Below are 27,500 nucleotides of genomic sequence, written 5' to 3'. Positions count from 1 at the left end.
ACAATTTGGCATACATGTCCCTTGGGTCATCCCAAGACATCCCAGAAGGGGCGCCCAGAAAAATCTTAAACAGGAAGTGAGTCATTGACAAAATTGAAAATGACCGTCTACAGTGTTGTCGATGACTCAAAAGACAACTAAAGAATCTCATAAAAGCATACAATTTGGCATACATGTCCCTTGGGTCATCCTAAGACATCCTAGAAGGGGTGCCTGAAATTATCTGAAACAGGAAGTGAGTTATTGACTAAATTGAAAATGGCCGTGTACAGTGTTGACAGACGATGCAAAAGACACTCATAAAAAATAATCTCATATAAAAGCATGAAATTTGGTACAAATGTCCCTTGGGTGATCTGAATGCATCCTAAGGGGTGCCAAAAAAAGTTGTAATAGTCTCTCAATGGAAAACACTCCTCCCACACGGGCTGCACTGCTACAATATTCAAATCGAGCAGCCAATCTGGCATTTGGTCCAGAAGCCTGAAAGCTATGCAATCTCTACCATCTCCTGACAAATATGGATGGATTAAAGTCGCTGATTCGTGGACACCTTTATGGACACTCTTGCCAGAGGCTGCTTAAGTTTGTAGAGAACTCAAGTGTGGCGGCAAAGCTGAGCCCTTCTGTTCAAGAAAGTGTAGATGCCGGGATGCTGGGTTACCTTGCAGAGCATTTTGCCAATGTGCTGGTAATTGCGAAATGGCACACATGAATACATGTACTAGTTACTAAACACTAATCACAAAAAAACAGTAATGATCAAGAAGAAAATACATGAGAAGACAAAACAAGTAAAAACAAGCAAGAAGATGTAGAGTGCAAAATAAATAAGATGCAGAGTGTAACTGCCATAATGGGTTGTAATTTGTTATATTTTTCATTATCTATTGTAATATCATTTATTTGTCCTAAACTTGGGTTTACCATGTATTTGTTGCACCGGAAGGTCTAATTGTCTTGATCAAGCTGGAACGCTTTATAAGGTGTAGTTTCATTCAGATCCACAAGCGTGTTACACTGATACACTTCCGCTCACTAAGGAGCGTATTGTTTGAGCGTGTGCGGGACGGAATAAGGTACTTGTCTTTGCTTTCTAAATGTGTACATTTACGTTCCTATCATGTGTCTTGTTTATGTTGATTTGATGTATTTTGTTCCAGTTGTGCGTTGCTGTTGCCGACCATGGATTCGCTCTCTCATTCCCTTTGGTTTATGTGCAGTCAGCGAGGTGTGTTGTGTTTCAGTTATGTGTTTGTTACATTCATGTTGTTTATACTTTAATGTTCCATTATTTATGTGTGTGTATTGTTTATGCTTTGTTTTGTACAGTTTTACGTTGTTGGATTGTTTGCCAGTAAGAGTGCAATAAATCTACTAGTATGAGGAACAACCTGAGTCGTTTTTGGGACCAAAGGCAGTGATACAGAGAGTAAAATAAGAATATGCAGAGTAAGATAAGATGCAGAGTAAAATAAATAAGAATATGCAGAGAGTTAGATAAATAAAGAAGATTCAAAGAGTACAATAAAAAAAGAATGCAGAAAGTAAAATAAATAAGTGATGTAGAAATGAAAACAGAAGGTAGACTACAAAATACGACAGGTTATGCACTGCATAACCTGTCGTATTGAGTCTGCATAATATGCAGACTGCCATGGTCAACTGTTTAAACCAGCCTGATCTCCAGAGATTACCGTAACATTGCACGGAACGAGTGCACTTCATTCCGTGGATAGCCGCCTCGGAACTCCCGAATTGCGTGCATATGTACGGCGAGTCCCACGGTGGGCGTAACCAGTCGCAACCCGGAAAAACCCGGAAGCAGAGCAGTCCCCACAAAAAAAATTACGATTCTGTGCCTATCGGTACATAACTCAAACGGTGCTGAGTAGGCACAGGCGAACGTCCCACCGTTCAGGACGGCAACTCGGTCGCCTTAGCTCCCTCGGTGGTCCTTCACGGGGTGACAGTTCGCCTGTGACTGCGCGCCTCCGAAATGGTTTTGTCACAAAGGGAGCGGCGTACATATGCACGCAATTCGGGAGTTCCGAGGCGGCTATCCACGGAATGAAGTGCACTCGTTCCGTACAATGTTACGATAATCTCTGGAGATCGGGTTGGTTTAAACAGCCATTTAGAATTTCTTCAACATGGTCCCTTCCTAAAAAGTTTAATAAACAAGCAAATAAATAACCTCTTCTAGGATATATTAAGAAGCACTCAATGTACGTACCAAATTATACACTTTTATGACGTCCCTTTATGTTTTCTTTTGTGTCAACTGCTTTAGGCGGTCACTTCCTGTTTAAAACCTTTTTGGGCACCCCTTGTAGGATGCGTTCAGATCACCCAAGGGACATTTGTACCACATTTCATGCTTTTATGAGATTCTTTAGGTATCCTGCATCATCTTTCAACACTGTAGGCGGCCATTTTCAATTTAGTCAATAACTCACTTCCTGTTTCAGATTATTTTGGGCACCCCTTCTAGGATGTCTTAGGATGACCCAAGGGACATGTGTGACACATTTTATACTTTTTGGAGATTCTTTAGTTGTCTTTTGAGTCAATCGACAACACTAGGCGGCCATTTTCAATTTGGTCAATAACTCACTTCCTGTTTCAGAATTTTTTGGGCACCCCTTCTAGGATGTCTTAGGATGACCCAAGGGACATGTGTGCCACATTTTATGCTTTTTGGAGATTATTTTGGTGTCTTTTGAGTCAACGGTCAACAGTTTAGGTGGCCATTTTGGATTTTGTCCATAACTCACTTCCTGTTTAAGATTTTTTTGGGCACCCCTTCTAGGATGTTTTAGGATGACCCAAGGGACATCTGTATCAAATTTCATGCTTTTATCCGCCGCGTAACGATTTTTCACTTAGTACCCCCTACTAACCCTGGCTCTCTTAGCTCCGGTTCACGTCATTCTCTGATGCAGACCAAACAAACATGACAACTGAAATTGGACCTCAAGAGTGCCAGTACCCTAGGATGAATGGCTTTTTTTTAAATGTTCCTAAAAGCATGTGACTGAATAAATACACCAAGAATCTGGCAGCTCTCCCAAAAAAACTGAGGAAAGATGAAAACCCCAAGAAATGCTGTTATTAATTTTTGAATCGGTCCAGCGTTCAGTGGTTGTTTTTGGTCTTTTCATCTCAGCCCCCATTGTGCACCCCCTTGACTTTCATGGCAGTTATTGGGACTAGTTGTGAGGAGGAAGAGTTCTTGGGCCTTTTCTAGCAAAATGAGTGCTGGCTCCCATTTTCCCAGCTCAACACAAGGAGGCTCACATTACTAAAGACCTCCACATCTGCCAGCGGTTTGGGGCAGAGGGGAAGGCAAAAAGAAAGACAAGGGGAGGGGGAAAAAAAGAAAGTGCTTTATTACATTTCAAAAGTTCAAACTCAAAGTTGGGCCCCTTTTTCTTTTTTTGGCATAAATACATGAAGTCCCGCTCCGGGAGCAGACGAGTCCTGACAGATTTCCATCCACGGCCTCTCCTCAGCCCCTGCGCGCGGATATCGCAGACGACAGGAGGGGGGAATGGAAAGAAACGCCGGCCATTAAGGGGAGCGAAGCATGGCTGCGATGATTGGGCACCTTCATCGGCCGTGGCAGCCTGCATCGAATCTGGCGGCCATTTTCTGATCGCCATTGAGGTCGCATGTCAGCAACGCCGCCTCTCTGAAGTTTAGCAACTACTAAAGCTAAAACCTGGGCTTACAACTGTCAGGTGTGTGATGTAGTCTGGACTGGAGAAATACGTTGTGATGTGTAGGAATGGACAATCTGTCATGGTTTGTGTGTTTTAGTTTTGTGTGTTCCATACGTCCAGAATCATATTTCATGTCTTAGGGCAGTGTTTCTCAAACTTTTTCATGTCAAGGACCCCCAAATTGACACTTGCCCGCGGACCCCCATTTGAAAAGATATGCCAGGGACCCCCATAAGAGAAGATTTTTACGGCATTTTAGCTACGGACTCCCATTTAATCTCTAGGACCCCAATTTATAATGTAAAATCAATGTTAATTTAACTCTGAGAGTGTACAAATGGAACCAAATGGAGCCGTTAGGGTCCATTTGGTTCTTAACTATCCATGATGTAGCTGGAGACCCCCTGGAACTCCCTCAAGGACCCCTGGGGGTCCCCAGACCCCACTTTGAGAACCAATGTCTTAGGGGAACTCAGCCGGAGGGAAAGACAAGAGGGACGGGACAGAGGAAGCGATGTGACTCTGGCACTCTCACCTCATTGGTGTTGAGGGTTAGGATCCGATCCAGGTCCTCCACTAGCTGCTTGAAAGTTGGTCTGTGGTTTGAGATGGCGTGCCAACAGTCTTTCATCATCATGTACCTGCAGAGACAGAGAGCGACAGAGACGCAGAGAGAGTTAACCACATGAACCCTTCTGTTCCTATTCTGGAGGCGAAGATTCGTCGAAAATAGCAGCTCACACATTGTGAGCTTGTAAATTTGGCTATATATATTTTTTAAATTTGGTGTAGAGGGAAATAGAAGAGGACCCTGATGGAGCCCAGTCAACTAAGCATACAGGGCTTAAGTCACATGATGTCATCCGTTTTCTTTCTGCTCACGTACAGTGCACACACAGACAGAAGCCATGCCAGCTACCACTTGCTCTCAACTCACTCAACTTTGAGTTGCAAAGATTGCCTGTCAGACACTGACTGTGGTGATTTATGCCTCTCTGCAACCCAGGTGCCTGGGTATCATGGAGTAGAGCCCAAAGCATCCTGGCTCCGTCAAGCACAATTTCCCTCAATTCACGACTTGTCTTCGCGACCGCCTTTGCTTTGGCAATCATGCCTAAAAAAAGGCGGTTTGGGTTCTTCACACTGGGATATAATGCGAGTGAGCACCATGCAACACTAAGGGTTGTCCGCGTCTACTGTGTCCCCAGTGTTCTCGGTCAGTCCTCTCAGTATACAGTAGGAGCGAGCCGTGCCATTGTCTGCCGGCCCAGCGAGGCCCTATTGTTGCATGAGGGCATTGATAGCAGTCAGAGGCAGCTGTGCAAAGGGCCTAAGAGAGTGTAAAACGGTTATAGATCTAATGGAAACTGGGTCTGGTCTGATAGGGCTGATGCTGCACAGCGACTATTGGTGTTTCCAAATCACACGTTCTAGCTATTTTATTCTTAGTGGAAAAGGTGTTAAAGGGGGGGCCTTGTGAATATGGTATTCATGTAACTGCATAATACTGGAAACAAAAAAAGTATTGATGATACCACACGTTCCTTGCAATATGTCTAGAAAAAACAAACCACTTATATCTGAGGGGGGGGGAATAGGGTCCCTTACAGTTCATTGGTGCAGTTGCCAGGCTTGTCCATGCGATGGCCCTCTTTGAGCAACTTGAAGAGCTCTTCAACGGGGATGCCAGGGTAGGGGGAGCCCCCCAGGGTGAAGATCTCCCACATCAGCACCCCAAATGACCAGCTGTTGAGAGAGGAACACATACAAAATATGTTATTAATACAAGTCGGTTTTACCACTTTACGCCAGAATGACGACAATCGGAGCTGCTCACTGATCCTTTATGTGCAATACTTTTATGAGGAAAAACAACCATAACTCCCAGTCCTTAGATGGCTCCGTTTAATGACTAACGTCGTCCCATCTAAATCACATCAGACCAAATATAATTTGTCCCAACTCAATAAATTCCACTTCTTCCTGGTAACCAGTGTTGCCAGATTCTGTGAGAGAAACAAGCAACCAGGTCTAGGAAAACCAGCCCAAAAGAAGCGACTATGGGCCACATGATCACTTTAACATATACATCAGCTATTTGAAAATAGCAGATCTACAAGCTCACAACGCGTCGCATCGCGACGCGTTGTGAGCTTGTAGATCTGCTATTTTCAAATGAAATCTTGCTGGGAAATTATATCTGGCAACCCTGCTGGTAACATGTAAATAGATAATCGACTCATGGCCATGTGGCTAAGAGGTGGAGAGGACAACAGTGTGACTGGCAGTGTCAATGCTCCCTTTCTGCCCTCCGGCGGGCCTGGAACTTGTGGGCAGTGCCACTCCGGCAGCTCTGGCCTCAAAGATGGCTTTTGTGCCTGGCTGGACCGTCACAGTGGCTATCATTGTCCAGTCACACCACACCAAAACAAACAGCGCGGACCACCCACAAGCAGACAAAAGGGAGGTTTTTTTGGCGACTCCGGAGATAAAGCCATTAAAGATTAACTACTTCCTCATATAAAGCATCCGGTCATTAACTATCAATGATTCCATGGTGGCTGAATTAATCGGTGTCATCCGACATATTCATAGAAGAGACCGATAGACTGGTATGGTACTGTATCTCTGTAATGCATCAGTGAATCATTCTTTACTCTGAAAGCATGCTGGGTTTGTGTCAGCAACAAAGACTTTATTATAACTCTGTGACACTTGTATGAGTGTATGTGTTCAGATGAAAACACACAGACACACACACACACACACAGGCACCCATGTTAGTGATCCAATGTGGCTATCAGGCCTCAGATGGGGAGGCGTTTGGGTTTATCTGTTTAGAGCCTGATGTTTTGCCCCAGATGTTTTGGTCCGATGCCCATCGATTACCAATCTTTTGACCAATATTTTGTCAAAAGTGCAAAATAAATTCTTATCAATTTGAAAAAAAATTATTTGATAAAAAAATGAAAAGAAATTGGCTATTATTTGTACATTTAGAAAAAAAATTTCTGAAACTTTTGAAAGTTTAGGTATGCCATGTTGAAAATGGTAAAAAGACGGAACACATCATCTGCACAATTGCCGATACCGATGTGGTAAAAGAAAAGTCCAATAATAACCCTGTATTATAATTTGTTGTACAAATAATTCTAAGGCATCACACGGTTTGACCAGCGATCCCACAACACTGTGGATATATAAACTCATAGAGTCCGTCTTTTAGACTGATACACTGGTCAGGCTCTAATCTGTTTGGGGTTATCTGTTTACAAAACCAACCATGGGTCTGTGCTCTCTTCCATCTCACCCTCAGTATCTCTCCCTCTGTTGACACTGTCATCTGCTGCTTTCAATGCCACTTTGTATCTATCACTCACCTCTTGTTAGTTCAATGCCTTCCGTAGGTTTTTGCACATACATGCGCGCATACACACGCACACACACACACACGGCTCACTCAACACAAACATACACATGCAAAAACAAGCTCAGGCTCACCAGCTGCAGTCAGGTATGTTTCTATAGCATCCTAAATTGAGGCAGTAAATACCGTTAGCAGAGGATACTGCCCAGTAAGTTGAACATTTCCATTGCAAACCACATTCAAGTCACTACATAAATATTTGAAGCACACTTAAAGGAGTAGTTCACCCAAAATATGACTTACTTTCTATCAATTCCACACCCCATGAAGCCTTGAATTCATGGAGATTTTTTTTTTGTCGCATTCCTAAGCCAATAATTTCATGACCGGCGGTCCCTCTGGTAGGAGACTCAAAGAGTCTCCTTTGAGTCTCCTGCCGGATACATTAGCATCTTTCCGCCGGTAATCAAATTATTGGCTTAGGAATGCTACAACAACAAAAAAATCTCCATGAATTCGATGCTTCATGGGGTGTGTAATTGATAGAAAATAAGTAATTGTTTGGGTGAACTATCCCTTTAAGGTTATGTACAGTAGGTACACAACTTGATGCTTGTGACACTGACAGGGAGCAACATGAATATGATGTCAGAGAGCCAGGGCAATCAATACCCATTCATCATCAACGGATCCAGCCACAAACACAATGATGCAATCCAAGGCCCACCTAAAGATTCAGCTTATAGGCTGGAGGGGCTAAAGAGATTTTCTTTTTTCTTTTGTAGGGTATAGCGGTTCACTGCTCTCCACCTACTGACTGACCAGCCCCACAATCCTTGAACAGACCCCCCACATTGCCATACTCCTTCCCCTTATCTAGTGGTGGAAAGTAACTAACTAAGTACATTTACTTAAGTACTGTACTTAAGTACAATGTTAAGGTATTTGTACTTTACTTGAGTATTTCCAATTTCCAATACTTTTACTTCTACTCCACTACATCTCAAAGGCAAATATTGTACTTTTACTCAACTACATTTATTTGAAAACTTTAGTCACTAGTTACTTTGTCGACTTGGTTTATCTTTATAAAACATTCTCCCTATTTAAACATTGGCTATTTGAAAATAGACGATCACAACGCATTGCCTTGCGACGCGTTGTGAGCTTGTAGATCGGCTATTTTCAATAGATTTTTACACATTAATTATTACATTATTCATTTGAAACCTGTGAAATGGGACATTCTACATAATGAGTACTTTCTACTTTTGGTACTTTAAGTACATTTTGATACCAATACTTTTGTACTTTACAGTAAATTGTGAATTCCGGACTTTTAACAGAGTATTTCTACATTGCCGTATTGATACTTTAACTTAAGTAAAACATTTTAGTACTTTTTCCACCGCTGCCCATATCTAAGCCTGCCTGCAAGGCTGCAACACCTTAGCGTTGTGTCGTCGTCGTCGTTGTCCCCCCCTCCCCCCCCCCCCCCCCATCTCCCCCGAGGGCCCATTTGTCAAAACAAACACGGGGCGGGTTTCATTGGAATTCATGTATTCATTTAATCTGATGTCATGTATAGATCTCTCGGGCTTCCACTGAGGTTTGGGGGGGGGGGGGGGTGTACAGCACGCCTCCACCTCCCCACCTCCCCACGCCTCACGCACCCCACCCCACCTCCTCTCTCCTCTGCTGGTCTCTATGTGAAAAAGGCAATTACTAAAAGTGAGTGATGAAACGTAATTAGTGGTGAAACGCGGCACAAAGGACTACAGCAGCCCACTGGCTCCCTAGGTCTGCTCCCCCCCCCCCCGCACCACACACACAGCTATTGATTGGTGGGCCACGATATGGAGCATGAAGGACAGCATGCCTATACACACACACGCATGTTTACGTGCACGCGTCTTCTAAGGGAACGCTCTAATCGAGTGCTTAAACCACTTAGACCGGGCAAAGAATCTGTGTAATTTTTTAGATTTATTTGGCTATTAAAAAATAGCAGATATACAAGCTCATAGCGCGGCACCGAGTGCCGCACTATGAGCTTGTAGATCTACTGTTTTTTGAAAAATCGTGAAAATGTGTGCAAATCTTTGAATATATATATTTTTAAAGGGAAAATTTTTAACTCAAATCTTTGCTTCTGGGGGATTCTACAAATGTCTTCTATATCCTAACAGTTTTTTTTTTTTTTAAACGTATGTTGCTAGGGACCCCCAGAAGCCAATATTCAAGTTAAAATGTAAATATTCAAAGATTTGCACACATTTTTTCACGATTTTTTCCCACTTTGCACTTGTATATCTGCTATTTTTGAATAGCCAAAGAAATCTAAAAATGGACCAGATGCGTTCCCGGTCTTAATGGGTTAAACGGGGTGAGCGCACGTTTGTGTTGCGCTACCGCCGTATGACTCATAGATGCAAACGAAATGAAATCTACTTTTCCCAGGGCAGCACGCATAACACATTTATCTAATTGCCACACACACACTGTTTAGCTGCTGCCAAAGGTCTGAGACAGAAACTTCAAACGGCTGCTGTCAGAATGCATGAGACTCAAACGCCCTAAACAAGTGGGACGCCATCCCTTTGTTCTCTCACCTATTTTTAGAAAGAAGATTCTTGAAATAAAAGAGAGAGAGAGACAGAGCGAGAGGAGAGGAGCAAGACATGTCAGCCATTCACAAACCAGATGAATGAAAATGAACAAACGAAGGGGCGGAGGGGCGGTGGGGGTTTGGGATATTTTGATCATGGAACCATTGCTCATGTTTAATCCACTCAATCCAGGGAACGCATCTATAAATGTCTTCCTAATCCTAAACAGGTTTCTGAAAAACGTATGTCGCTATAATATCAGTGGTTCTCAAACTTTTTCATGTCGAGGACCCCTAAAATGATATGTATTTGGCCGCGGACTTCCCCATCTCAAAATATATTGTTCCAGGGACCCCCCCAGAAGCAGATTTGAGTCAAACATGTTCCCTTTAAAAATATATATATATTCAAATATTTGCACAAATATTCACGATTTTTCAAAAATAGCAGATCGACAAGCTCATAGCGCGGCCGCGCTATGAGCTTGTAGATCTGCTATTTTTGAATAGCCAAATAAATCTTAAAATGACACAGAGATGCTTTCCCGGTTTAAAAAGAAACAAGTCAGATTTATACTTGGTCGTAGGACCGAGTCTAAATGAAGCAGTAGAGTCGGGTAAATAAGGAGAAACAGGGGGAGGTGGTGGGGGAGTAGGGTTGTTGTGGGGGGGTGGAGGAGGCCCGGCAAGGTGGAGGAGGCGCGGTACTGTTGCGTTCAGACATGTGTGAAGAGCCCAGCAGGAGGAGGAGGGAGGAGGAGGAGGAGGGAGGAGACTTCCGTGCGGAGGCTTGAGGAGCGAGGGTGAGGCGTTTGTGGGGGGTGGGGGGTGGAGGAGGGGGGGGTGGCCCCGGCCCCCTTCCAGGGCCCTTTGAAGCCAGTCAGATTAGTAACACAGCATTGGCTTCAAGTCTACCGTGAAATCCTCACTTTCGCCCACAGACCCGGTCGGTCAGCACCACCGGCCCCCCTAAATACTGCCACTCCCCCCCTCCTCCGGCTCCCACCCACCCCCCCCCCCTCCCTCCCACCAACACACACACACCAACTGTCCACGCAAAACACCTCGCTGAGTTAGGGCTGTCTCGGTTACAAATTTAAGATGATTATTAATTGTCACTCAAATAATTTACGATGTAATAGTGTGTTTGGCATTGGAACATTGGAACATATGAATAAAAACTGAATTTGACAAATATTAAATATACACAGTAATTACTGACATATCTAATAATTTTCAAAACAGCAGAATAAGTTGATCTACAAGCTTACAACGCGTCACTTCGTAACACGTTGTAAGCTTGTAGATCGACTACTTCTGCTATTTTTGGAAAATGTTTGAAAATGTATGAACATTTTTCAACATGGAAACGATTATCTCAAATAATTGCGATTGTGCGATTATGTAATAATTGTGACAGGCCTATCGCTTGAGTCCTCGTTGCTATAGGACTCCTTCTAAACACAAGCTCCAGGCTACGGGAGTCTGACTATGTGCCTGCGTGGATATAACTGAAAATTGTAACAGTTTGTGCCGGTGTTTGTGTGAATAATAGTACATGTTCACCATAAGATCCTGAGCATTCATTTCATTCTGATGTCGCTGGTCATTGTGAAATGAGTTTTTGCGTGTGCAGACGCACGCAAGGGTGCCTATGTCTGTGGATGAGATAGAGGAGAGGAGAGGAGAGGAGAGGAGAGGAGAGGCGTGGTGCATGAGGTTCAATACTTACACATCACTCTGGTGTGTGTACACCCTGTCAAACAACGCCTCTGGAGCCATCCATTTAACTGGAAGACGACCCTGTGGACACACACACGCACACACACACACACACACACACACACACACACACACACACACACACACACACACACACACACACACACACACACACACACACACAGAGAGAGAGAGGAGAAAGGTCAAACGGTCATCCAGTTCAACTTAAACCTACAACCAACCCCAATCTCTTTCTCTCTTTTCTTTTTGCCTGATCAGCATATTATTTTAATTAATTCCCAGCCAGGGGAGACTCAATTACTCTTTTAGCTAGATGAATGACACACTACCACAGTGACCGTCCCAGAGGAACATTAACCTTGCTAAAGCACCACCACGGGTCTGATAAAACGGGGTCACAGATAAAGGAGTAGAGTTTATCTCTGCATGCCATTAAAACACTGGGCAGGTCAGCTAAGTACAGCTGACAAGCAGACTAGTCAATACCTCTGTCTGACTCTGTGCTGCGGTGGCTCAATAGCACAGGGTGCAAATACACGAGCGACGCCGCATCTTAACCCATTCAAGGCATCAACAAATGTCTTATAAATCCTTTTTTTCTGAAAAACCTATGTTTCTATATCAGTGGTTCTCAAACCTTTTTATGTCAAGGACCCCAAAAATTATATGTATTTCGCCGCCGACCCCCATATCAAAATATTTCGTTCCAGGGACCACTCAGAAGCAAAGATTTGAGTTACAAACGTTCGCTTTAAGAACATATATTATCAAAATGGCAGATCTACAAGCTCATAGCACAGCACTCGATGCTACGCTCATGATCTACAAGCTCATAGCACGGCACTCGATGCTACGCTATGAGCGTAGCATCGATGCTACGCTACGCTAAAATATCTGCTATTTTTGAATAGCCAAAGTATGAAATAATGGTTATAGCTAAAAATCGAAAATGACACAGATTTGAATGGGTTAAGGCTGCGTTAGAAACCGTCGTACAGTGGTGTCGTGTCGCGTGCCAAAGATTTAGCCGATCTACAACATTGCAGACTTCTGCTATTGTTTCTGTGACCGCAATTTTTTTAAGTAAATCAACTAAAAAACATTTCACCTTAAAATGGCATCATGCCCAGTGCATAACCAGTATTCACAGTTGGAAAAACAAATTCACACTTTCATATGTACAAGAGCATAACAACACGCTGTTAGTATAACGATAGTGTTTTGGCTGATAATGTAGCCATTAATAACTTTAGGCAAACATTTGGCCACAACCCCAAATTGTTATCATGGAATAAAAATGCCTTTGGAAACACACGGTCCATATTTATTTTCTGCTGGCAAATAATATAGCACATATTTTACCATGTTTTAGTGCAGCGGTCCATGAGACGACACCATGATAAAAAAAAAAAGCATATCTCTGTGCAACACTGGAACTCCCTTCTTTGCATTTCTATTTTACTACGTGAGGGGGCCGTGTTTTTTTGATAACTTTTTTCATTTATTTTTAATATATATATATTTTTAATTCAAAACATTTAATACAATAAAAAAAATTAAATATTTTTTTTTTTTAAAGTTAGCGAAAAAACACGGCCCCCTCATGTATTAGGAGGGCAGGGTGAGTCACCAGAACCAAGGACGGGTGTTTTTGATGAATCTAACATGTTAAAAATGGAGTTTGAAGTTATAATGGGTTTGTATAGGAAGGGGGAGTGTCTGATAAAATGAATATCAAATATCTAAATAATGAATCAAGCAACTTAAAAACGGTCTGGGGGCTCACAGAAGCCTGAGTAGACGATAAAATGACCGAAAGTTTTTTTGAAAGTGAAATATCCCTTTAAGTTAACTTAGCACACTTTGTACTTTGCTGCTGTTGGACAGAAACCTCTTATCTCTACATTTTCATATTTTGTTCGTAAATGAATGCCCTACTCCGTCATACCACAGTGCTACGCAAAAAATAGCCGAGGTCGACACGTTTTGAGCTTGTAGAGCTGCGATTTTAGCTATTTCTGAATTTAAATCCTGAAAAGAAAACAGCTTTGGACATATGAGGTTTACACATAACAGCAACTACTTGCATTATGTTGTTAGGCCCTTGTACAAGTACAGTATGTGTAATGATTATGTCATTTACTTAAAGATATATTTGGGGCATTTTAAAGGAGATTGTAGAGAGACAGGAAACCAAGGGCAGAGAGGGAGGAGAGACAGGCGAGACAAGATGGCGGTCAGATTCAAACTCGGGTCCACGCAGCTCGCAAGGAGCATTATGGTCAGTCCACTAAAGAGCTGATGAGTTTTATTATTAACCCATTCAAGCCGGGAACGCATCTCTGTCATTTTAGATTTCTTTGGCTATTCAAAAATAGCAGATATACAAGCTCATAGCACGGCATCTGCTATTTTTGAAAAATCGTGAAAATGTTTGCAAATCTTTGTATATTTTTAAAAGCGAACATTTGTAACTCAAATATTCAAAGAAATCTAAAATGACAGAGATGCGTTCCCGGATTAAATGGGTTAAATATGTATGTGTATGTATGTATGTGTAGTATGTTTATTTTTGTACGAAGCAAAAATCCTCTGTGTTAATTTAACCAACACGGAGGACTTGCTAAGGAGAGTGTACACATGGAACCTTCATGGGTTCTATTTGGTTGTACACTCCGGATTTCACAGTGAGCCAGGAGTGATCTAATGTCAGACATCACCATCATCCTCGCTGTCATCGTCGCCATCATAACCATCCTTGTCCTCCATGCGTTTGTTATTGTTGTCAGCTAGTTCTCAGTGTGCGTGTCACGAAAAATCAGCCATGCATGCTGAATCGGGACGGGCAGGCAGTGTCCGCTCCACGGTGGGAAAGACAGATAACACCGGCCCACTACGGGAGGTGTCAATTATGTTTAAGCCCCTGTCTCTCACACACACTCACACACACACACACACACACACACTCTGCACTCTGTCTCTCTTACGGGGCTAATTGTATAAGTGTCTATGGTACTAAAGGAACCCAGAGAATGAGGGATAAACAACACAGTGTCTCCAGAACCCAGGCTACATTCAACAGCTTGCCTGGGAACCTTCTGCTTCTGCCAAGACACCCAGCTCAGAGAGAGAGAGAGAGAGAGAGAGAGAGAGAGAGAGAGAGAGAGAGAGAGAGAGAGAGAGAGAGAGAGAGAGAGAGAGAGAGAGAGAGAGAGAGAGAGAGAGCATGAGAGGCAGAGAGGGAGAAAGAGAAAGCAGGGAATGAAAGAGAAAGAGCAAGAGAGGGAATCAAAGGACATGAGGGAGAGTGATGAAGTGAGAGCAGAAAGGAGGAAGAAGAAGAAGGGGTAAAAGAGAGAGAGAGAGAGAGAGAGAGAGAGAGAGAGAGAGAGAGAGAGAGAGAGAGAGAGAGAGAGAGAGAGAGAGAGAGACAGACAGACAAATGAACGTATGTTCAGAGAACATCTCCCTCTCTCCAGCCCCACCACCAGGCCACATGATGCAGCAAGGACTCACATTGGTTGTCTTTTTGTAGTAGTCGATGTTGTGGACGTCTCTGGCCAGGCCAAAGTCAGCAATCTTCATGAAGTTGCTCTCTGTGACCAGGACGTTCCTGGCTGCCAGGTCTCTGTGTATACACTGGGAGATGGACAGAACGAAAGAGAGAGAGAGAAAGAAACAGACAGACAGACAAACCCACAACGAAAAGAAGACAAGGTCAAGGAGTGGAAAGTGGAGTGGAGGGAAAGCAGGGAATAAGACAGGGTTACCTCACTGTGCAAATATACAAACATGAAAACAGGCCATACGCTTTGATAGAAATGTAATTACGACTGTGGTGGAAAGCCTGTTACACACTGGTGGTGGTGTCATGACGCCGTAGTGGTTGCACCATGAACATGCCTGGATACGTTTTAGATTTCTTTGGCTATTCAAAAATAGCAGATATACAAGCTCACAGCATATCTGGAAAATTTGGAAAAATCGCGAAAATTTGTGCCAATCAAATTATTTTACAAATGTTCAAATATATATTAAAAATCTGCACAAATGTTCACGATTTTTCAAAAATAGTAGATCTACAAGCTTGTTTGTCTGCTATTTTTGAATAGCCAAAGAAATCTAACATGAAATACAAACATGAAAACAGGCCATACGCTTTGATAGAAATGTAATTACGACTGTGGTGGAAGCCTGTTACACACTGGTGGTGGTGTCATGACGCCATGGCGGTTGCACCATGAACATGCCTGGATACGTTTTAGATTTCTTTGGCTATTCAAAAATAGCAGATATACACGCTCACAGCGCTATGAGCTTGTAGATCTGCTATTTTTTTTTTAATCGCGAAGATTTGTGCAAATCAAATTATTTTACAAATGTTCCCTTTTAAAATATATATATTAAAAATCTGCGCAAATGTTCACGATTTTTCAAAAATAGCAGATCTACAAGCTCGTAGCGTGGCACTCGGTGCCACGCTACGAGCTTGTATGTCTGCAATTTTTGAATAGCCAAAGAAATCTAACATGAAATACAAACATGAAAACAGGCCATACGCTTTGATAGAAATGTAATTACGACTGTGGTGGAAGCCTGTTACACACTGGTGGTGGTGTCATGACGCCATGGCGGTTGCACCATGAACATGCCTGGATAAGTGAAGATTCCTGGCATACTTTTCAGCTACATGGCAGTGAGTTGTTTTTGTTCGTATGCACGCATGTGCAAAGCATGTGTGTAGGTGCAACCATGTGAAAGTGTGTGCGTGTGTGTGTGTGTGTGTGTGTGTGTGTGTGTGTGTGTGTGTGTGTGTGTGTGTGTGCAGTGGTGGAAAAAGTACTCAAATGTTTTACTTAAGTAAAAGTATCAATACTGCAATATAGAAATACTCTTTAGAAGTAAAAGTCCGGAATTCAAAATGTACTTGAGTAAAAGGTGTTGCCATCAAAATGTACTTAAAGTACCAAAAGTAGAAAGTACTCATTATGCCCATTTCAAGTTTTCAAATGTATAAAAATCTTTTGAATATAGCAGATCTACAAGCTCACATCGCGACGCATTGTGAGCTTGTAGATCGGCTATTTTCAAATGGCCGAAATGTATATAGGACTGAAGTGGTCCATGTATGTTTTGCAATAATAATCAAAATCTACAAAGTAACTACTAACTAAAGTGGAGTAAAAGTACAATATTTGCCTCTGAGATGTAGTGGAGTAGAAGTAAAAGTACTGAAAATTGGAAATACTCCAGTAAAGTAAAAAAAATCCTCAAAAGTGTACTTAAGTACAGTACTTGAGTAAATGTACTTAGTTACTTTACACCACTGTGTGTGCGTGTGTGTGTGAGACAGAGAATGTTTGCGTGTGTGTATGCTCTGTCACATTCCAACAGTGAGCAGGAGCGTGAGGGTGCTGCGTTTGGCTAACGCAGACGCCCGCCTTTGTGAGAAAAAAAAACCCCTATTCTTCTCCCAGTCTGTACAGAGGGTCTTTTGTGATGGGATGAGAAACAATGCCGGGATTGGACGGTGAACTGGAATTGTGTTTTTAGGGGATGACATTCCCACAGTGATGCACAAACGAAGCTTAAGCGAGTAAAAAGCCCTCCTGGAGGCAACGCGTCAAAGGCCTCAGTACTCTGGCACAGATATGCATCTAGTCGGCCAGGAGGCTGGAGGGATGGATGTGAGAGGGAGGAGGACATTGTGTGTGTGTGTGTGTGTGCGTGTGTGTGTGTGTGTGTGTGTGTGTGTGTGTGTGTGTGTGTGTGTGTGTGTGTGTGTGTGTGTGTGTGTGTGTGTGTGTGTGTGTGTGTGTGTGTGTGTGTGTGTGTGTGTGTGTGTGCGTGTGTGTGTGTGTGCGTCTGTGTCTGTGTGTGTGTGTGTGTGTGTGTGTGTGTGTGTGTGTGTGTGTCGCGCGTCTCTGTCTGTGTGTGTGTGTGTGTGTGTGTGTGTGTGTGTGTGTGTGTGTGTGTGTGTGTGTGTGTGTGTGTGTGTGTGTGTGTTGGCAAGGGTTGCCCGTATGCGCGTGCACCCGTTCCACCCGTTCCACCCCGTACCTTCTGTGATGCCAGGTATTCCATGCCCCGTGCCACCTGGTAAGTGCAGGACACTAGGTCCTTGAAGGTGAGCTGTTCGTCTGAGACGCGGGCAATGTCATAGGAGTACTCCATGCCAGGGGGCCGGCGGGCACGGAGGTACTCCCTAAGGTTGCCCTTGGAGGCATATTCCACTATCACATACAGGGGGCCTGTGTCAGGAGACAATAGAGACATGTAAAACACTGAAAAAAACAATTTTTTGCCAGGGCACTAAGGCACTGAAATACTCAAGGTGACAGAAATACACAAATGACTTTAAAATGTTCTCGATCGAAAATATTACTTTCCAGAAAGGGATTATTTCTCAGATCTTCCTTAGAACACACTGAGCATGCTTAGGTGCGTGCCAGTGCAGTGGACCACAAATAGCAGATCTACAAGCTCACAATGCATCGTGAGCTTGTAGATCGGCTATTTTCAGCGCACGACACCCACGCGCAATGGTGTATAAGTTAGGTTTACAAAGTGTCATGGCCTGCCCTCCTCACCTTCCTGCGTGCACGCTCCTAGAAGATTAATGATGTTCTTATGTTTGCCTATCATCTTCATCATCTCCATCTCTGACACCAGGTCAGACAGATCTTTCTCTGTGGCGTCATCTGGGGAAAAACAAGGAGAAGGGGGGTCGGGGTTTAGGAGAGGGTAGGGTCAGTGAAACAAGTGCACCCCAGTCATCTCTCTCCCCTTGAACCCTTCAATCTCGGTAGCACCTTGTTTCGTGGATTTGTGATTAAATGAGGCTGACAGACGATGCTGGCTAACGTTACGGCTGCTAGCGGTGCTGCTAACCAGACGACAGAGGTGTCCTTTCAGTGGCGCAGAGGGGAGGGGTGGGGGGGCAATTAAAGACATTCACTCAATCTGGAGTCATTATCTGAAGCATAGGCTCCTTTTTCATGGGGCCGACTGAGCCAATTGGGACGGAGGTGGCCAGGCGGTCGGACGCAATTGCGTAGCCAGAATTCCTCTGCGCCATTACTGATGAAGAGTCCTCTGTCTGTCTGTCTGGAACCCTTATGAAGAGGCAGATGATCGTTGTCAAGGTCGCCCTACCCCCATGCTCTCTGTTCTACCTGACCATAGCCCCACCCACCATCCCAACCCTGAACTCCTTTAAGGGATGTCACGACCCCACCCCCAGCTTTATTAATGACAACAGTGCTGCTAGTGACTGCCTCTTTGTGCAGGTGCTGACTGAGTATTAGCCAGCTGCTGCTAAGAGGACAGGTATGCACCCCCCCCCTCACCCTCCCCCATACACATACACACCCCTTCCACCCTCCCCAGCCGTCAGTCAGCAAACTTCAATAACTAGTAACAAGGACAGCCTCAGGCTCCGCCTTGGCCTTCTGCTCGTCCCTCATTGGAGAGGGACTGAGGTATCCTATGGCCCATTTATTGACAGGGGCCCATGCCATTCACACACATACTCATGACTGTGCACTGCACACAGGCTACTGATGTACTTAATGTTACGTATACGTACTTATACCTGTTATCTTTAACTTGTGTAGACGGCTGATCTGGGAACAATGTAGGTCATCAAAAAACCCCATACCCCGTGTCCCTGTTGGCAAAACGGGTCAGCCGTTATACGTAATTCCTTCGTGCCTATCGGGGCAGTGTGTCAAGGTGTCAATGGGATCCCATTACACTCACTGTGAATGAAACACACTTACCTTTGAGCATCTTGACGGCAACCGTTACAGCCTCTTTGGGTTTGTCCTTATCGATGCCTAGGGCCTCTGCCATCACCACCTGGCCAAAGCAGCCCTCGCCCAGAGGCTTGCCCAGGGTCAGTCTGGGGTTCACAAGACAGATGGCACATGGTTAGTGACATCAATGGAAATGTGCAGGGGGGGAAAACACACACATGCTCGTGTGCGTGCTAAACGAAACATCAACAAGTCAGGGATTGACTTACATTCTGTTTTGCAAGAGATGTAGGGAATAAAGGTAAGCAGCAAAGCAAGGGAGAAAAAGAATGGGAGAAAGAATGACTGAACCAGAGAATAAAACCTCAGCACCAGGCGAGTCTACTAACATCCCCGTCTCCCTTTACCGACTTCTTTCTTCCTGCTACACTGAATTTCTTTCACACACACACACACACACACACTCCCCCACCTCCGATTTCAATCAGATTGTGTCAGTGTGAGTGCTTTACTGGCGCTGTGGCGGCGACCCGTGCCAGGGCGGTAGGTAGGAAAAGGTGGGGAACCGAGCCATAATCACCTGATAAAGTGAGAGAGAGGCACTTGTCTCTAAACTGTTTACCCTGCCTTGGCATGTTCGATATACACTCTTTACAAGTCATTACACAGGGCTTTAGCTAAGTCCTGACACATTAGCCGGCTGAGGGTTTGGGAAAGCTGCCTTCACGCTTGCCGTACAAGCGGAAGTAAGTCATGTCCTCACCGGATCTGGTGATTCTATATGTTGTTGTTGTTTTTTTAAAGATATTTTTGGGGGGCTTTTATGCCTTTATTTGACAGGACAGTAGGCTGACAGGAAATGGGGAGAGAGATGGGGGGGGGGGGGTGACGCACAGCAAAGGTCGTCGGGACCGGGAGTCGAAGCCGCGACACGCTGTCAAGCTGGACTACCAGCGTATGTGGTATGCGCCTGGACCTCTAGGCCAGCGGGCGCCCTGTTGTTGTTTTTTTGGATGATTTTTGTGGCATTTCTGCATTATCGATCGATAATGGATAGAACGTTTGAGGAGCATTTCAACCTTTGAAGATTCAAACACGTGACATTATGAGTACATCAGTAAACAAAACCACCGGTTCACCGCGAGAGCTGCACTATATACAGTCACAGTACGTCTTGTCCAAGCCATGATGACACAGCGCTGTTCACAGCACAACATATAGCGCGACGCGCTGTGAACACACTGAAGACACACATTCTCAAACCACCATTCATCAAGGGCTTCACACCTCTCTAACCCCCTGACCCCAGCAGTTGCTCTCTGCTGGCTGTTTGATTGACATGTGCAGGGCCCCGCCCCCCACAGCGGCCAAGTGTCCCGGCTGTGTAAACACTCAATGCTGCTAGCCGTGAACCCTGGCGCCCGAGGCCAGCGCTCTATCACAGCAACACAATCCCCTATCTGTCCGCAGCACACCCCTCAACCCCCGCTGCTCTCAATGGCGTCCATTCTACCCGTCGGACCATACATAATCAATATTATTTTTCCTCCATGTGACCACAAACATTAGCATTCCATCCGCAGCTCTCCACGATTTCCAGCGCAACACTAGAATGACAGTCAAGGAACGCGGATGGACGGAGACCAAGAGAGAGAGAAAGAGAGAGAGAGAGACAGAAAGAAAGGGAGTGAAGCAGACAGAGCTACATTCAGCACAAAAGGAAAACATTCCCCCGATCATTTGGTTTCATACAAACAAATATCTCCTTTCACACACTGCCACATCAAATCAAATCAAAACGTCTAACTGTCATTAGATTCATTGCCGTGTTATTCTGATTCAGCATGCACATTATGAATCTACAGTACAACAATACATCATAAATTATTGTCAGTGACAAGTGGGACGTGCTTTTTAATCCCTATTGTTATTTAGTTTTGCATTTTTTCTCCTCTCCTTCAAACTTATTTCCCAACTCCTTGAGGCCTCAACGAAAGTAGTAAACAACTAAAAAGCCTAGCTGGCTTATTAAATCCAATCTAAAGTTTTACCGCTGACCACAGCAACTATGACTAAACCCAAAAAACCTCAGCGATGCTAATTCCTCTGGTATGAAAGTGAGCAAACGCCCTGTCGTCCAAACAGGCGAGATTAAAGGAGCCATCGTTCAAACGCTCTTCCTCTAACCACTAATTATCACTTCTTCGTCCGTTACCAGCAGTGACACACACACCCCTGCATGTGTGTGTGTGTGTAATGATGAGACAGGACAGAGGTGCCAAGAGAGGAATCACTTTAGCTTATCAAGACCAAACGCAGTCAGTATTCACTATCTACTACTACCTGGTGTTGTAGGCGACTGCCCATTATAACTGTTTAATGGCACACTTCACCCATATAACAACACATAACAACAACCACACACTGAGAACGCCCACGGATCGGGGAAAATGACGCAAGGAAGCGATGAGGTCAAACTGAACGCATGCACTAATGAAAAACAGCGCAACAATAACAAAGATTACAAAGATGCTTGGCAATAAAGCAATCATTAGTTTGTGCACACTTCACACAGAACAATGGTTATCTGATCGCTCAGCAGGCGTTGAATCCGCTGATACAATCAGTAAGGTCAGGTGGTCATTGTGTAGTAATCTGGCTGTTATCAGCTACTGTAATGCACTCTGTTAACCAGAGATAGTAGTAATGGGTGTAACACAGGGCGTTATGACACACAGTATCTTGGAGATACTGCGGTACGTGGCAGACCCTCTGAAAGGAGGGTCTCTGATTTGCAGAAGGTGACATCGTTTTGTCAAATAAGCACGTCGATCACATTGAAAAGCTCCAGCGCCATAATAATATCTTGTGCATTTGAACTGGAGAATATGAGAAAGCGACTGAATACGATTTGAATAAGTAGCCAACAGCTTGTATCTTTGCTAGTGATTTTCTGACAAAAGCTGAAAGATGACCCTCTGGTAGCCCCCACATAAGAAAACAGGGTATTCATGAATAAAAAGAAAAAAAGAAAAGGCAAGGTCTTAGTTTAACCACTTAACCCACTGGACTTACTAAACTGGACCTGAGCCGATCTACAAGCTCACAACGCGTCGTTGTAGATTGGCTATTCTTGGCTAATGTTCCCCACAGAATATGGATTCAAGTGGTTTAATTGTTAGAATGTCAACAAGCCGAGCCATGCCCCTCTCACCTGTCTCTGTTGAACTCCCAGCGGGGGTCCTCGGGGAGGTCGTACTCTGGGATGGGATCGTCATGGTTGGAGCTCCGTCGCGTGGTGATGCGGACCAGTGGCGTGCTGGAGTTCATGGAGGAGCTGGAGTCAGCTGACACCTGCAAGGTGAGAGAGACTGGCTGATCACCACAGTCTGGGTTCATGGTTAACTATAAAGTAAGAAAAGGCACTGCTAGAGGAGAGGTCTGTGAATGTCGCATTTAAGAGTGTGGTGTAATCCTGGTTTAAAGGTCTGCATTTAACGGAGTGTAGGGTGATGGAAAAAAGATCACTGCTTTAAAAATAAAAAAAAAGTTGGGTCACACATCTGTAGCTCAGATGCAAAAACATGAAATTCATTTATATGAAGTTAAAATTACCAATGTTGGCACGCCCAGGGAGTTCACAAACATGCATGAAGCGAGAAATATGCCACAAAATCATTTCCATGCTTTAGCACTTTTAATATTATGCAGATGAATCTTTCTCCCGGCGTTGTAGCTTTACATTTCAGCAATCATTAAAAAATGAGCAACCGTGCTAAGCCCTCAGCACGGTCCCAGAGGCTCTCCACCCTAACCCTTACCTCGGTACAGGAATCCGTCTCTCTCTCTCTGTGGAATGTAATCCAACACTTTTTTTTTTACCTTTTGGAGTGTTGGTTTCCCTTCAGGGGGAAAAGAAATCTCATAGCTCACACACACACAGAGGGAAAACTCTGGAAGCGGTGCATAGAAGCAGCACTAGCTCGCTCCAGAACTGAAGCACTGCTTTTGGAAAACGAGGCCTAGACGCTAACCGCTAGCTTTAGAAAGCACTAGAAGGAACACCTCTTTAAAATGCTTTAATTAAATTCCGCACGACATTGCATGAGACCTCAGCACAAAGTGATCATTTAAACCAACTTTTATTCCCAGTTGAAATATATATATTCCCTAAAGCTACACAGTGCGGTGCTTTGTGCAACGTGAGGTTTCTTCATAACTTTTGTGTATGCATGCATCCAGAGTATTTAATTTAATTCTGAGAGTGTACGAATGGAACCTTTCGAGTCATGTGTATAATATCTAAAGAAGGAGGTTCTCAAAGTGGCGTCTGGGGACACCCCAGGGTCCTTGAAGGGGGTTCCAGGGGTTTGAGAAACACTGATCTAAAAGTGTATACAAATCTCAATGAGTAACGTGTGGTACTGAATGTGTGTTGCTGTTGCTCCTCTAGGTTGTGTTAGATGCCTTTTCAAACTCTTTATCTACTTTCTGTTACCTGGCGGCGGAGTGGGATCTGTTTGCTGAGCTTGTGCACCGCCGGCTGGTTGCCGAAGTCGGGCTTCTTGGCGGAGTTCTTCATTCGGCAGACCACCACGATGACCACCATGCAGGCGATCAGGAAGACCCCCACGCAGTAGATGGCGATCTCCACGTAGTCGGGCGACGTCAGGCCCGTTATCGGCTCGTCCTTACTGGCTGGACGGGGGGGCGGAGGAGGAGGAGGGTCAAAGCAGAGGTTCAGGAGGGGACAAACCGAAGCCTCCGTGACGGAGGCGCTCGGCGATGCACACATGCACACACACACACACACACACACACACACGACAACACACGCCCTCTCTACACGTGAACAAACACATATGGACATCAGATAGACAAACACGGACAGACAGATGCTCTGGAGATGACTCACGAGGGAAAGTAATCACCTCAGACAGACTTAACTAAACAACTGGTTTTAGATCAGAGCCTCTTCCCAGCAGCGGACCCTCACGGCCCCTATCGCCTTTTTTCCTCAAACACCCCCGTTACGTACTGAGCTAAGCACTCTCTGGGTTCGTAAATCATGGCTGAGCCAGCAGACTATCAAGACTAGTGAGCCTGCATATGTCTGCCTTCTGCGCTACTTTGGGAGAAACGCGCGCATGCATGCACACGCGCGGGCGTGCACAAGCTCAAACTACGGAACAATATGCGCTTGACTTCTAGACCACAAACAAGTGAGAGTGGTGTCCTTTGTGGGTGTATGTGTCCTGGGCTTCCTGAAAGGAAATGGGCTGAGTGTGCGAGTGTGCGTGTGTGTGTGTGTGTGTGTGTGTGTTTTTGGGTGTCAGTGCCTATCTCAGTGGACTGTTCCATAATGCATGGCCTTCAATTCCAAGCCACAAACAAGGCCCTTGTGCGTTACAGCCAAGCAACCAGCCATTCAGGCAGCTGGGGTGAGGGGGGACTACATGTAGGAACCTTTCTCCTGTCAGCCTCGTATTTATACCCAGGTCCAAAAACCACAGAGCACACACAGATGCCACAGCCATGCAGGCGCCACCGAGGCACATAGAGCACATCGGGGGAAATAAATAATACATATTTACTGCCAGAGGAAAAGGCTCATCTCTGATCATTACGTTTCATTGTTTAGAGGCAAAACAAAACTATTATCTTGTTACAGCATTAAATGGGTGTTTACGTCGCCTGTTGGTTTAAGGCTCAGGGGGAGTTCAGGCCGCAATTACGCTCATCGATCTCATTCAGTGCCCCGACACCATGCCCGCCTTGACTGAATGCGGATTTATTACTTTAAACCAGGGCTTGTGCAATGACATTGATCTGCTAAGCCTGAGGTGAATGGTGAACTTTTACAAAGACAGCTGCTAAGTTCTATCCATTATTCGGTAAATGCCTTTACAGACTAGACAAAAATAGGACAAAAACAGACGTGTAAACGGACACACACGGATACACAGACAGAGCTCGAATGGACAAACATTCACGCGTGAAACTCAATAAGTCATTCATCACAGACAAGTTGAGACGTTTGGCCCTGATAATTGAGAAAGCCAAGCCAACAAGATATGAGCAGTTGAACTCTGCCTTTCGGTCTTTTATTTCCAAGGGGAAATAAGGATCTTTAAAAAGCAACCAATTATCAGAGCCAGGAAAATGGGGCAGAGCCCATGTTAGACAGATAAGGAACATAGACATGCACAATAACACACATGCTAATTATTCACTGAAAAGAGTGACAGAACCCTTTAACATGCAGTCTCTCTGAACCAAAACAGGGGGAAGACGCTTTCCCCCCCCCAAGGAGAGAGAGAACGAGACGGAAATGAGGACATTGAGAAGGAGAGAGAGAGACAGGAAGAGAGAGAGACAACCTCCCCACTTTGCGAGGTCTGGAGACACACAAGCTGCTTCAGGAAATCCACTTCCGTCTCAGGGTTGTAATAAAGCGCAAAATCAGCCCCTTTATCTGGCCCGAGCTCTCAACAGCTCTCCAATCTAAGATAATATTATAGAGCATATGCTCCGCGCTCTTCTGTTACCCTGGTGACCGCGCCAGTTCTTCACCGTAATATAATATTTCAGCTCGTGTGTCTTTGACCCCCGGGGTGGGGAGGGGGGCTTACCCTCTATAGAAAGTCATTGAAATAACATAATCCAAACCCATTGGACAACATTGCAAGAGGGTTGTATAAAATTGAGGTGGAGAGGGGGACAGACGGGACAGGGAGGACAGTATGAGTGTATATACCTGGAAGTACCGTCAACCAAGCAGTGTGATAGGAGATCCCAATAGAATTACCAGCCAAGCACGTATACTCCCCAGCATCCTCGAAAGTTACATTGGGCAAGTACAGCATTTCTATCTCCTTGTCCGTGGTGTTAACACCTGCGGTCTGGGAGGACAAGAAGAGGAATAGGAGGAGGAAGAGGAATAGGAGGAGGAAGAAGAAGAGGTAGAAGTAGAAGAAGAAGAAGCAGGGGAAGAGAGAAGAAGTGGGTGGAAGATAAAGGCAGACGGGGGAAAATATTTGAAGAAGGTGGGGGATCGGAAAAGTGGAGACGGGATAATAGTAAAGATAATAGAAACAGAGAGGAGAGGAGAGGAGAGGAGAGGAGAGGAGAGGAGAGGAGAGGAGAGGAGAGGAGAGGAGAGGAGAGGGAGAGGACGGGGAGAAAAAGTAAAACAAAAAAATGAGACCCACATCACCAGGAGAGGAATAAAAAGGACTTGAAGAGTGTCCTTCGCTCAGGTCCGCTCTAGAGCAAAGGATTATGGGAGTTTCCAACAAAACTAAATAGTCACAGAAAGAGTGCCTCAAAATAAACACAAAAATATTGAAGGGGTAAAAAAAAAACAGACAATACACCACACAAAAGTAAAATAAACCATAAGGTTCCCTTCACCACAGCACCACCAGAACCCCTTTGTACAGTCCAGTCCAGCCAACTAACGGGTCTGGACTCATGCACAATGCATTGCACACACAACCACAGGGAGGAGGAGGAGGAGGCATGGAGGTCACCGCACTGCAACACCACACGCTATCTCTGACACAGCTTTCCAGAAAGAGAGAGAGAGCAAGAGAGAGAGAGAGGGAGAGAGAGAGAGAGAGAAAGAGAAAGAGAAAGAGAAGAGAGAGAGAGAGAGAGAGAGAGAGAGAGAGAGAGAGAGAGAGAGAGAGAGACAGACAGACAGACAGACAGACAGACAGACAGACAGAGACACTGAGAGAGAGAGAGAAAGAGAGAGAGAGAAACAACACACAGAGAGTGGAGAGAACAAACAGAGACAAACTGAAAAAACGGACAGAAAGACAGAGAGAGAGAAGAGAGAGGCAGAGAAAGAAACTTCAGAGAAAAAGTGAAAGGCTGTGCCAGTTTGTGTGTGTGTGTGTGTGTGTGTGTGTGTGTGTGTGTGTGTGTGTGTGTGTGTGTGTGTGTGTGTGTGTGTGTGTGTGTGTGTGCGTGTGTGTGTGTGTGTGTGTGTGTGCGTGCGTGCGTGCGTGTGTGTGTGTGCGCGTGAATGTGCGTGTGCGTGCGTGCGTGCGTGTGTGTGTGTGTGCGTGTGTGTGTGTGTGTCTGTGTGTGTGGCGTGTGGCGTGCAGGTCCGACAGGTGATTCCATGGCTGCAGGTATCAGTTGCAGGAGAGGAACGACAACAACACGGGAGGGAAAAAGGACATCTCTACGGGACAGAGAAGTGAACCCAGGGCCACCAGAGAGACCACCAGAAGGACCACCAACCACAGCACACCGGACGGGGCGAGGGGGAGGAGGGGGGGAGGTCAGGC

General features: G+C 44.8%; 1 protein-coding gene across 10 annotated transcripts in view; it reads right to left on the bottom strand.

Moving 5' to 3' along the window:
• Window positions 1-27,500, bottom strand: part of fgfr2 (fibroblast growth factor receptor 2) — a 61,248-nt gene that overhangs the window by 3,041 nt on the left and 30,707 nt on the right. For 4 of the 10 annotated variants that reach the window (XM_080450019.1, XM_080450021.1, XM_080450028.1 and 1 more), the window contains 11 exons: window positions 25,958-26,102; window positions 23,693-23,898; window positions 22,415-22,554; window positions 19,225-19,346; window positions 19,032-19,112; window positions 18,034-18,144; window positions 17,504-17,694; window positions 14,960-15,082; window positions 11,433-11,503; window positions 5,334-5,471; window positions 4,261-4,366 (listed from right to left, as the gene is read on the bottom strand). In XM_080450019.1, coding sequence (XP_080306145.1) covers window positions 4,261-4,366; window positions 5,334-5,471; window positions 11,433-11,503; window positions 14,960-15,082; window positions 17,504-17,694; window positions 18,034-18,144; window positions 19,032-19,112; window positions 19,225-19,346; window positions 22,415-22,554; window positions 23,693-23,898; window positions 25,958-26,102 — 1,434 coding nt within the window. The remainder of the gene's footprint in view (window positions 1-4,260; window positions 4,367-5,333; window positions 5,472-11,432; window positions 11,504-14,959; window positions 15,083-17,503; window positions 17,695-18,033; window positions 18,145-19,031; window positions 19,113-19,224; window positions 19,347-22,414; window positions 22,555-23,692; window positions 23,899-25,957; window positions 26,103-27,500) is intronic. The other 6 variants (XM_080450024.1, XM_080450022.1, XM_080450026.1 and 3 more) reach the window with 6 other exon arrangements.

This window comes from Gymnoscopelus braueri (assembly GCF_963280865.1).
Source record: "Gymnoscopelus braueri genome assembly, chromosome: 14".
Lineage (NCBI taxonomy): Eukaryota > Metazoa > Chordata > Actinopteri > Myctophiformes > Myctophidae > Gymnoscopelus > Gymnoscopelus braueri.
Note: the sequence above shows the minus strand (reverse complement) of the source record. Positions and strands in the feature narration are given on the sequence as shown.